This window comes from Amia ocellicauda, chromosome 19 (assembly GCF_036373705.1).
Source record: "Amia ocellicauda isolate fAmiCal2 chromosome 19, fAmiCal2.hap1, whole genome shotgun sequence".
Taxonomy (NCBI): Eukaryota; Metazoa; Chordata; class Actinopteri; order Amiiformes; family Amiidae; genus Amia; species Amia ocellicauda.
In genome coordinates this window covers 19,876,557-19,889,591 of record NC_089868.1, presented here as the reverse complement: position 1 = coordinate 19,889,591, position 13,035 = coordinate 19,876,557, and the positions used below count along the sequence as shown (strand labels likewise).

General features: G+C 36.4%; 1 protein-coding gene across 2 annotated transcripts in view; it reads right to left on the bottom strand.

The window, feature by feature from the left end:
- LOC136714941 (phospholipid phosphatase-related protein type 5-like) overlaps window positions 1–13,035 on the bottom strand; it is a 53,775-nt gene that overhangs the window by 10,171 nt on the left and 30,569 nt on the right. For both annotated transcript variants that reach the window (XM_066692585.1, XM_066692586.1), the window contains 3 exons: window positions 9,726–9,858; window positions 6,547–6,797; window positions 825–1,001 (listed from right to left, as the gene is read on the bottom strand). In XM_066692585.1, coding sequence (XP_066548682.1) covers window positions 825–1,001; window positions 6,547–6,797; window positions 9,726–9,858 — 561 coding nt within the window. The remainder of the gene's footprint in view (window positions 1–824; window positions 1,002–6,546; window positions 6,798–9,725; window positions 9,859–13,035) is intronic.

Genomic DNA, 13,035 nt, shown 5'->3' with positions numbered 1-13,035 from the left:
AGGCAGGCAATCTGCAGCAATTTAATTTATAGGCTAAATATAGTCCTAGTTACCACTAGTGTAAGAATCAAAAGCACCACTTAAGGTGATTAATCTGTACACCTTGTGGTAGACTTCAGGTTTTTTTTGTTTTTTTGTTTTTGTGATTCATATATAAATACTGTTAAATACTACTTCCATCTACCTTTTCACATTATTTTACATTACATTAATATGCCAAAGAAAGGCAGGAGATAGTTCCTGTGTTTACTTTTTATCTGTGCTACCCATCTTTTGTTCTGTTTGCAAATTGAAAATGTTTAATGTTATGCCATACGGGTCTTATTTATGCCTGAGCAAAACACAATCTATTCGATTAAAATCAACATTTTCATTGAAAAGGAGAAACTGATAGAAAAAACATCTAGTAAGAATCAATTTCCGAAACATTTAACTTTGTGAAAATAGTAAAGAAATTCAACTCCACAGGTACAATAACTACTGGCAAGTGAAAAGTTAATTGGCACTGTCCGTTGTCCTATTACAAAATCACTTAAGCAAACTTATATTAATGCCAGTGCTAAAATTAAAGAGGGTTGGTGTCCTCTACCTTAAATTGGTTATTTGGCGAGTTCATTAATCATTCACAGTACAGTTTAATGACTTAATTTCCCAGTATCATACTGTACACTGTAGTAATCTGAACATTACTTATGGGACATTTACAACCGTGTGTCATGTCTGAGTTGTAAATGCAGCTGGCAGTTTATTCCAGGTTTTGAAAAGCAAGATGTGAAGAGTAACACAACATATTTAAACAACAACAATAACACAGTGATGCTTACCAGAAACGTTGCTATCGCCACTCCTATAATGAATCCAGCAATTACGTCTGACCAGTGGTTTCGGTATTCAGCTACCCTGTTAATTCCAGTAAGGAAGGCCAGACACATCAGCCCCAGGGACAGCACGGGTTTTGCTAGTCTTGATCCTTTGGCTTTTACTGTACTGGTGATGTACATCTAGGAGAAGACGTGAGGTTCAATTGAATTACTTTTCAGTTCGAACATTCAACTAACTTGATTTTCTGTGCTTCGTGTTGTGCCGTGTCGTGTCTCGTTCAAAACCATGGCGTAATGACTTATTATGTACGTGGGTAAAATGGCACAGCAATAACAGGGAATCACCTTGGTTACACATCCAATATCAAGTCTGATCTTCAGTCCTATGGAAATGACTGACAAAAGAGGTTAAAGAAATCATAGATAGATAGATGGATAGATAGAATGAACATACAAGGATATACAAGAATATACAGGATGCCTGGTATATTGGGAAATCATATTCTAAATGATTACACCTTGAAGGCGAATTATGTATATATCATTATTTATTGTTCTCCATAAACTATGTAAAGAGAACTATATTAAACTCTGAGTGCATTGTTTATGCAGGAATAACAAAGTGAATATCCCTATGTAATTTAAAGTATTATCTCACTCATTGAGACAACTATTAGGAAACGCAATGCAACAGTTTTTAACTACCAGAGTATTTGTACCAGAAACAGACAGGTTTTATCAGCCACAGCCCCACTCCCTGCTATAGGCCACTGGGAGCAACTAGTACACATAGGGATGAGCTGAAGCTAAAATAGGGAAACTGAATGAAACAGAAAGGAACTACCTGAAGTGGAGAAGTCTATGAGCCATGGAGGACTGATATATGGTGTCTAACATACTGTGTTTAAAGGCTTTACATTTTTTTGGTGCTGAATTAATTTAGACAATCTGCCCACTGTGTTCTACAAACGTATAATCCCACAAAATTAATTATATATTTTTGTCTTTCAACAATTTTAGAAACGTACTTATTAACAAAAGACGGAAGAGAGATAATTATGCAGGGTTGTGTCTGAGAGTTGTCTCCGCTCTCACACAACAGCCGCAGGTGAGTGTCCCTGTGTTGCCGTGCTAACCTTTTTATCTTTGCAATAAACTTGCAAATGTTGCTTTATGCCTCAAGATCAGCTATTCAATTGACAGCTGAAATCTGCCTTTTGTGGATAAAGAGAGTTTAAAAAGTCAGCGTGTATCTGGCGCATTGCCCATGCCTGTCATATCAAAAGACCTCAGCTTGTTTCTAGTTCACATCCCAGTAGTCTCTTTTCTGTTTCCAGTGTATGATCTCCAGCGGACATGTCAGAGATTCATATCACTATTCTTTAACAGGTGTAAATGATCATGTATGTATTTCACTTTGACAAATGCAATGTTTATATACACTGCAGAGGTCCTATCTAAACTTACAAAAGGTGACATAAGAGCTTTAGGTATTGGTTAAAACTAAACACATACACTAACGTTTGTCCATTAAAATAACGGCTGATTTGTAATGGAATCTCTACATAGGCATACAGAGGCCCATTATCAGCAACCATCAGCCCTGTGTTCCAATGACATGTTGTGTTTGCTAATCTAAGTTTATCATTTTAAAAGGCTAATTGATCATTAGAAACCCCTTTTGCATTATGTTATCACGGCTGAAAACTGTTGTGCTGATTAAAGAAGCAATAAAACTGGCCTTTTTCAGACTAGTTGAATATCTGGAGCATCAGCAATTGTGGGTTCGATTACAGGCTCAAAATGGCCAGAAACAAAGAACTTTCTTCTGAAACTCGTCAAAAAAACCCAGTGTACTACTCCCTTCACAGAACAGCGCAAACTGGCGCTAACCAGAATAGAAAGAGGAGTGGGAGGCCCCGGTGCACAACTGAGGACAAATACATTAGAGTGTCTAGTTTGACAAACAGACGCCTCAGAGGTCCTCAACTGGCAGCTTCATTAAATAATACCTGCAAAACACCAGTCTCAACATCAACAGTGAAGAGGCGACTCTGGGATTCTGGCCTTCTAGGCAGAGTTGCAAAGAAAAAGACATATCTCAGACTGGTCAATAAAAGGAAAAGATTAAGATGGGTGAAAGAACACAGACACTGGACAGAGGAAGATTGGAAAAAAGTGTTATGGACAGAAGAATCTAAGTTTGAGGTGTTCGGATCAAAAGAAGAACATTCGTGAGATGCAGACCAAATGGAGGAGCTGGAGGAGTGCTTGATGCCATCTGTCAAGCATGGTGGAGGCAATGTGAAGGTCTGGGGATGTTTTGGTGGTGGTGAAGTGGGAGATTTGTACAGGGTAAAAGGGATCTTGAAGAAGGAAGGTTATCACTCCATTTTGCAACGCCATGCCATACCCTGTGGACGGCGCTTGATTGGAGCCAATTTCCTCCTACAACAGGACAATGACCCAAAGCACAGCTCCAAACTATGCAAGAACTATTTAGGGAAGAAGCAGTCCGCTGGTATTCGGTCTATAATGGAGTGGCCAGCACAGTCACCGGATCTCAACCCTATTGAGCTGTTGTGGGAGCAGCTTGACCTTTTGCTATGCAAGAAGTGCCCATCAAACCAATCCAACTTGTGGGAGGTGCTTCAGGAGGCATGGGGTGAAATCTCTTCAGATTACCTCAACAAATTGACAACAAGAATACCAAAGGTCTGCAAGGCTGTAATTGCTGTGAATGGAGGATTCTATGACAAAAGCAAAGTTTGAAGGACATAATTATTATTTAAATTAAAAATCATTATATATTAGATAACATTACTATATTTCCAATTTATTTTGCTATATTTCCTATTCAAATTAATTTAATGCATGTTTTCATGGAAAACAAGGAAATTGACCCCAAACTTTTAAACGGTAGTGTACATACATACATACACACACACACACACACACACACACACACACACAAATATACATAATAGAGGTAGATGTGTTTGTTCAAATTGCTAAAGGATTTTCATGTTAAAGCAGAAACACATCTAAAGGAATACACCTGCATTTTCACTTATTTCATACTTTCATTCATTCAATCATTTATTTCAAAGCACTTTGAAGCTTCAAATTCTGCCAGTTTTGTGACATGAAGGGTACTGACAAGCAGATGTTGCCCGGGACGGGAAGGACCATGAGATTAGTTTTGCGGACCATACACGGTTATTAGCTTTTGCATTAAAATACATACGTCCTGGCATTCCTCTCAACCGAAATAATGAACAGAGACAGACTTTCACATCTGGAAATGTATCATTTATGTCTTTGTCTTAGATATTACTGCCTGCTCCCAAAACAGCAACAAAGTGCACTTATTTGAAAATATCCTTCTGTAAGTGTTATTCCTTGAGGAAGCTTCAAATGTGCCTAGTTTTTAAGTGCTGCCATTTTCTAGTTTTCCTGTCATTGACAAACTCCTTTCATTACCAAATTATATCATTTAATTCAGCTCTGATAAACACATAATGAAACTTGTAGGCTTTTAAAACCTTCCCGGTCTAAAAGTGTAAATGTCTGAGTGTTTTTCCAATACGGAATTTAATTTTAACATATCCACATAATATACATATTTCAGTACATTGGTCTGGAATAAGGAAACATACACAGTTAATTAATAGTTTCTGCAGCAGGTGATATTACAAATATTTAAAAATGTGCTGGCATTGTGTTCACTTTTTTTATGAATTATAATAGCACCTAGTAGGTTAGAAGGGAGGCCAACACAAATCATTAGAATGACTGACCTACTTTAAACTTGATCTCTTTGGTTGATAAGGATCAATAGTGCATGTAAATATTGCCTGTTGGGCAAGAACTCAGACAGAACATTATGTGTCCAAGGAATATGAGATGGAAAAGAAAATACAGGTTTTTATTTTTCTAATATTAATTTCAAACAACATTATTAGGTAGTCTTTCTTTGAAATGGAAGCATCCAATCAAACTAATCTTTTCTATCTTCTATTTTTTCCAAACAAATGGTTGAGTGAGCAAATCTTCAAAAAGTATAAGCTCAGATTAAAATTAAATCTACTCACGTGGAAGATAAATACATCAAATTACACCCTAAAGCACTCATGTTAGAAACATATATTGCTATATTAGGATATGGCTGCAAAACTATGAAATTACAATAAAAAAAATTATAGTTAAATATGTTTTAGACTCACAAACACATACATACTCACTAGCCAAACATCATGAAATCTTGCATTAAATGGTGCTGGGCCATTTTTTCTAGTCACCACTTGGTATGCATAGTACTGTGTATCCCATTTCTCTAACAGTCCAGAAATGCTAAAGTACTGTATCAAATTCTTCAACCCAACTGTGTACATATCTAACATGACAAGTAGCAATCCTCTTTGGTGCAGACATGGTCAATACAATGTGTGCACTCTCCCTGTGTGTTAGTCATGCTGCAGGTGAACATACACAATAAACACTTGACGACATGGACTGTATGTTTTCTGGCATGTGTGTAAAATATATAGACTGAGATAAGAGATTAGTGAAATCATTAGTGTTAGTGAATTAACTATTTCAAGATACAGGATGCAAAGATGTATGACTGAATCTACCAGAAATATAGTAAGTATTCTTAAACTTCCAGCTTAATCAATTCATAATTCATCAGAGCAGTTCAATGCTGCCATTTTAATTACGGTATCTATTAACACCAGAAACATTCTGTTGAGTATACGGTACATAGTCAGTACATGCCACTAAGATTCAGTTTATAAACTGAATGATGTCCTCATCTGTCACCTAAAGCTACTTTGTGAACTAGCTAGCTTTTGAGATTGAGGAAGCATCATCTAGATAATCTTCCAAAAAGCATTAGGCCCACTATATATTGAGTTTAAGGGTTTAGTGTGTTCAGATTAATATTAACCCAGATTTTGTTAATAGTGTGTTCTTCTTTAATCACTACAGCACTATATTTTGCGGTTCATTTGTGTTTATAGTTTTATTACTAAAGCTTTTCTTTAAATTGGTCTTATGACATAAGCCTGATAACATTATGTAAACAAGAGACTTCGGTTATCACGCATTGTCCATTTATGAAATGGTCTTTGTGCATTCAGTCGGAATGCTTTCTAAACAGAAATCAGAAAAAACGAAATCCTCTTGCTCTTGATGTTACAGTATGACAGCAGAGAAGAAAGTTTTGACGTGTTAAAAAGTAAGTTATGCTTCACGATTCACTTACCAAGATTTAGGATCTCAGCTGAGGGTAAGGTCCTTAAAATAACAATAAAACTGGAATGAAATACTGAAGCAAGATTGCTCTGGGAATTGGGGATTGGAGCTTTAAATTGCTACGCAGACCTTAAAGAATAAGTTGATAAAGGCCTTTTATAGATAAAACAATATAATGGCAGACTTCCCTTAATTCAATAAAATCTGCCAAAGATATATCCTGGTCATGCAAATCGTATTTCAGGAGCAGATTGATGCGCCTTACCAGAAACAAACCTTTACAACTAAAAGCCCTGCACCATGCTGAGAGTGTGAAGCCAATAAATGTGTATCTATAAATTGTATGACAGATGGTGAGTAAGTGTAAAAACTTGATTGAAACTACACATTTAGGAGGACAAACAAACTAGTGTTTATTGTACATGACATGTTTGTAGACAGCAGTGAAAATATAGTTTCTACTCACAGCTAGGTAGAGAGCTGCATAAACGCTGAGAGCTGCCTCTTTCGACGGGAATGTTTTCCTGGCTCTTAAGATGTCGTCTTCATTGCCAGTGCATGCCTCCTGGTGGCTAATGAACCGAATGGCCTGCTGGCAGCCCAGGGCAGTGTAATTGGGTTTACAGACTGTGAGGAAATGAGGCGAGAGGTTCCCCGTCACCACTTGCCCGGCATTTACGAATATATCGGTGGCGAAAAGTCCAAATGCATAAACACCTGTAAAGAAACAACATATTAAGAACAGTTTGCATATGATTTGTATTATCTACTTATCTACTGCATTCATCAATGGATGTATGGAAGACCTGCTGTGATCACATGACACATGAAGATGGCAACTACCTACAATTTCAACACAGTAGGAATAAAATAGATCATTATTTCATAACAGTACATCACGATCAAACACTACGCCATACCAGCCTTCCACAGATGATTTTATTCTATTTAAAACGTGGAAAAAAATGTATCCAGAGAAATACACCCTAGCATGTGTATCTGTGTGTACAATATAGTATTAATTCCCATTATAATTACTTTGGAATACTTTCAACATATATGTAATCAAATCTACTAAATTACTTTCTAACAAGTACACTTGAAACTATCCTTTCCTGAATTAAACATCTTTTACTTTTACTGTTGCCGATTCCTTCTTTATTTAACAGTTGATTAAAAAGTCCAAATGAAAATGTTTATGTTGATGCAGTTTCCTCAACCTGACTTATTTTTCTTCTTACATTAATAGATATTTGAAGAGAAAAAGGTACTTACAGAATAGAGACTGCCTAAAACAGTTACGCTAACACTATTCACTGGATTTCAGTTAAACACATAACTCTAATTCAATTATTTTTGCTGTCTATAGAAAAAATCTGAGATTTCACATCAAATATCCCCAGCTGCCATTTTGATGTATGAACATTTATGGTGCATTATTTACATCCACAGCACGAGCTTTTGCAATAGCTGTCATCTTGTGCTTCTGTGTTGAAAGTCGCTGTAACACGGCAACTCCTTTTACAGTCTCTACATAGCAAATCCTTGATAAGTATCAATTTAATTACATAGATTATAGATTGTGTGACAAATTCACATTAAAAACATTTTGGGAAATGTTGCTTTAACCAGATCTTTGTATTCGTTTTCCCTCATCAAGCGCCCTTCGATCTCAATTACTGCTTTTAATAAAGGGCCAAAAAAACGATACCACGTTAATTAAAAAATGACAAATATCACTGGGGAAAGCAGAACGCTCATATATAAAGATGTGTTTGTTGCTGTGGTGCCTCCATGTAATTAACTTGAAAACCGTAAACTTGGTGAAATTACAATTAAACACCACATAGAATAAACATCTAATGGAATTAAATATATGCATTTATTTTTTCTTTCTACAATGCTTTTAAATGTATTCAATTTAATCCAAATGGCTCAGAAATACACTTGTTACATATCTGTGCTAGTTCTTTGTTGCCAGGTTGCATTAAGTGAATTTCACAACTTTGATTCTGGGGTTTGGAACTCCAGGACAAATGTAACCACAGTGGAGTGCGTTTCCTGAAGGTCATGTTTACCCCACAGTGTGTGTATTGGATGGTATTTCTGTATTTATATAATGAATAAGTATATAGAGATTATCTGTTATATATATATCTTCATCATCATCATCAGTCCCAAAGGGCTCCCAAAGATGTTTCCACGTCTCTTTTCCAGCTCACGTCAGCAAAGCTTCTTACTTCATCTTCTCTTCTCTTATGTGGTCTTCGTCTAGGTCTTTTATAATCTCTACTAAAACTACTTTTTGGGAAATGATTTACATATTTTCACCTTTTGATTGTCAAGATATGTCAAGGTTAAGGTTGGAAAAAGTGCCTGCTTTAAAGCTTGTGAAACTCCACTGGTATAGCTATTTCCAAAATTAAATGTAATAGTCTGAGTCATTATGCAAAATCTAAAGACTGTAGGTCACAAAACAAACAATTTAATTTGAAGCATTTCAAAAAGAACACACTGAAAAAACCTGCCTGACTTGAGAATGCCAGATGCAATTATCTGCTTGGGAAGATGATTGACGTGCAAAGTCCAACAGTGAAGAAGCCGACAGGTGTGGTACAGTAAAAGTATAACTCGCTCTGTGTCTTAGATGTTTTTGTAGGTTTATCTGAAATTGAACTCCAGTAAACATCCACTAATTCTCTGTGTAGAATCAAAGGCTATAACTTCTTTCAGGTTCATTTCAAACTGCACTGAAGGATTTATTTCCTCAAATGTACGTGCCCTCGGATATTGCTCCTCAGAGGGGAAAATATGTCACCTGGAGTGCTGTTAGTGGGCTATAATGTATACTTTCCCACATGTCAACCACTGACTAATGCCTTTGGAAAGAAACCCACCTGCTCTCAAAGAGGATGCAGAAGACTCACCTCACAAGAACCCGAATCAGAATGACTTATTACAGACTACAGAAAGGAGCAAGGTCATCACACTGCCCAAGGTATTCTCGATAATACATAACTTATTCAGATGCCGTTTCCTTGCTTGAGAAATGTTAAGTGATTTTTGAATAACAAATTCAAATGAAGTTTTAGATATTTCATGACATGGTATGAGACACAAAGTGGAGCAAAAATACAATCTTAAAGTGGGATCCTCGGTTCATAAAAGATCGAGTCCCTTGTGCAGGACATAATTAAGGATTAAACAGGATCAGAGAAATAATCCTTGTGGTATTCCCATCTGAGCCAAGTATTTAACAAAGGGAACAGGCTCTGGGGGACAGCAATGCATTACAGTATCCTGCATTGCATTGCAAATGTTTACATCCATTGCTTTGATTTTCGTTTAGTCAACTGCTCCCGATTTATCGGTTTCGGCGGACATGGTATCACAAGACCGAAATGTGTATTTGCCTGATTTACTCAACATTAAAATATTTTTTACAGTAAAACAGTGTATGTATGTGTATGTGTGTATATATGTGTGCAACAATTTGTAAGCTATGTTATAAGCAATACAGATGTATGGCGATCTGATACATTAGATTAACAAATCACGGGCTGAGATCAGTGTGTGTATGTGTGTACTGTATACTGTATATATAAATCACAAGTTAATGTTAATTAAAAACAAAATTCTTCATACCAAGAAACCTCACAGTTCTGCGCACCAATGGGTTGAGGTAACAGCAGTCGCCTGTTGCTATGGTCTTCTCTCGGTTATCAAAATCTTTTGTGGCATACTGCAGGAAAAATAGCACAGATTCTGTAACGATTATCTAAAGAAACAGAGAGAAAAGAATACAATAATTAAGTTATTGACCAATAAAACAGTAACATGATACAAGTAGTAGTATGTTTACACTTTGAAATGCATTGCAGAACAGATACCTGAGTGAAAACAAATCCTCGCCCACTATTAACTGCCACATGTGATCACACACTACTCGAACGGAGGGAATTACTTTGCAAACCCTTAAACGCTTAAACCTTGTGAGCCAACTCAAATTGATCTGTGAAATACTCTCTCATTGTATCATAGACTGCAGGAAGATCCTGGAAAATCACATTGCGAGTGATCGCATCGATAATGGGCTTAAGCATCGTTGACAGTTTGCAGCCGACTCATGAGCAAAGGAGAGAATGCACACATGGGGAACTTTCACACCCAGAGGCGACATTATACCTGCAACGTTGATAAGAAAGAAACGGTGACTATAGTACTATAATACAGAATGTTGTGTACCTATCTTTATTTAATTATATTACAATAGAAGATGCCAGTCCTGACTTTAAAACCTTAATTTATACCATCATAAGGGTGCATGGGATGAGTATAATGCAGACCATGGCACTTGTTATTTATTGTATCAGCTAAGCTGTACAAATTAATGTATTAATGTGAACAAATAAGTCTTTGACAGCTTCATACGCATTTGGTGAAAAACCCATTCTCTCCCCTGTGGGGGGTGTAAGTGTGGGTGATTAAACCACAGTGCGTGTGCCGGTGAAGAATATTAGTTTACGACTACTAAAACAAATCTGCTGATAAAGAGTAAACACTTTCAGACCTTTGAAACCACAGATGTGCTTTCAGACTGATACGGCGTAATGGCACTTTTTATGTGGGTAATTCATTATCCTTTTCCTGTCTTTCACTTGAAATGTATTTAGCTATGATTGGGCCAAACTGCTGCTCTGTTTTATTCATATTTTACTTCAGCACATCTGAGTTAAACCATTCCAGTTAAAAGGGTAGTCACACCATCTGAGTCAGTTTACATACATGGATGCTCAGGCCTTTTCCATGTATAATTGTTCCAGATGAAATTCCAGTTTATTAAATTATATACTCTGGTTTTTATGTTTTTTATGGAGGGTGAAATAACACTTGATTGGGCTTTCTTGAGCTTATATTACAGATTGTGCAAGTTAATTGTTTATTGCACCTTCGTGAATGTAAACATAATCAAATGATTAGTCTCTAATGCGAACCTTGTTCTGCTGATGATCATTTAGTGAAGACCCTAATATTGTTAAATGTTTGTTTTTTATTTAATAGCTTTAAATACATTTTAAGTAAAAAAGGAAATTAATACAAAAGCTAATTAAAAGGAAGCAAATAGTTGTACAATTTGCATACCTTACGGGGATAGAGGATAATCCGTTAAATTAAGGCCGGCACTCTTAATAAACAAAATTAGCTGGTTTTGTTTGTTTTGGTATAATTTTTATTTTGTTTATTTTTCTTACTGAAATGAGCCATGCTATTCATCCCGAAGGCAAACACAGATGTACAGTACACAGTGAACACAACCGAAAAGTCACTTTGGTTTTTCCTCGCAATATTCTAAGTGGGCTACCTAAAGCTCGCTCCTGGCCCTGTCATGATAACATGGTTAGCTGGAGGCGAGCAGCTGTGTTGGAGAAGAGGTGCACAGCCAGCAGGAAAGAGATGCTCTTTTGAAAAATCACAGTTGGGCTGTAGCCGGCCCAGTGCTGCCCGCGAGTCATCCTTTGCCACGTTTAATAAGGCCCATCATCCATCGGGATGAATGGGCCAATTTAAAAACAGTATATTCTATCATCAAACGCACATTGGCAGCTGAGGAATGTAGTTTGACTGGACTGGATATGAAAATGCTGCTTGATTTTACAAAGTATTGATTAAATATTGCTGTGGGTAACAGCGATGTGTTCGGGATTTGTGTTTTACCGACATCAAATAAGATCTCTAAGCTTTCAAGCAATTAGACTTGTGTGGTACGCAATGATTCAAAACGTGAACAGCAAACTGGCCTGAAACGATGAAGAATGTGAAAATTGCTTTTAAATCATTTGTGATATACTGACTGGCAATTTCCTTAAAGCTCTAAATGGGTTTAGTCATCTTTACTGCAGAACATGTGAAAATACACATCTCCAGTTATCATTATTTATTTTTTCAGATTCAATTATTTTCACACTGTACAATTCGTGCATGATTATAATTTAGCACGAGAATGTGGATATGAACACCTGTCTTTCTTGTTGTTTGTATTATTTCAGCAATACTTATGTACTTATGTACTGACCTGTGGATCAAAAATAAATTCCGTTAAAGTCTTTGAAATTAACAAGGGATTAATAGGTATTTGATTAGCATGTTCAGCATATAAACCGACAGCCAGGAAATATATGAGTAATATGCTTAGTGTTTTTCCACTTTGAATAATAATCATAAACGCATCTTATATGTAACGTATATTCATTATACACCCAATATTTTTAAAATGTTATTTGACAATTAAGGAGTTAATGGATAAAGTTAAAGGATTTATGACGCCAAAATCATATTTAACAAGCAACAAGCAAGGTAAACTACATCCTCTGATTATGTGTAGCAGGCCTCACTGGTACATTAGCCTGTTAGAGTGATGTCATGCCTCTAAATTTGGAAGAGCATTTAAATCACCTGTGCCAGGGGTTGGTCTTTCGGTGTAGAAGATTTGTCGCATTTTTTGGGGATGTGCTGGAGATGGCTGTTTGGTCTAACTGTACATAATAAATATGTCTGAAAAACATGACCTGAAAATATATGTCTTATTTCTTTTGAAAATGCATATAGATAGATGCTGTAGTATGTGTATACACAATGTCCTAGCTAATAACAGTAAGCAAACATCAAAACCAATCTCAATTTTGTATAGTATAATCAAGTTGGGTACATTATCATTATCTGAAATTGATATTTCTGAAGAAAACCTTTTTTTCCCCTAAATGATTGAGCTGTAGCCTGTACTATCTATATTACAAAATATAATTGTAGTCTTCTTCACTTCAATGTGAACGCACATCTGCAGCATGGCCAAATTAGACCTAAGAGATTCATTTATCGTGTGCATCTGTTGGGGAACTGAAGCAGCTCTTACAGGCCCTGTCCTGTCAGAACAAGGAAATCTGTTTCTGGTGGCAGG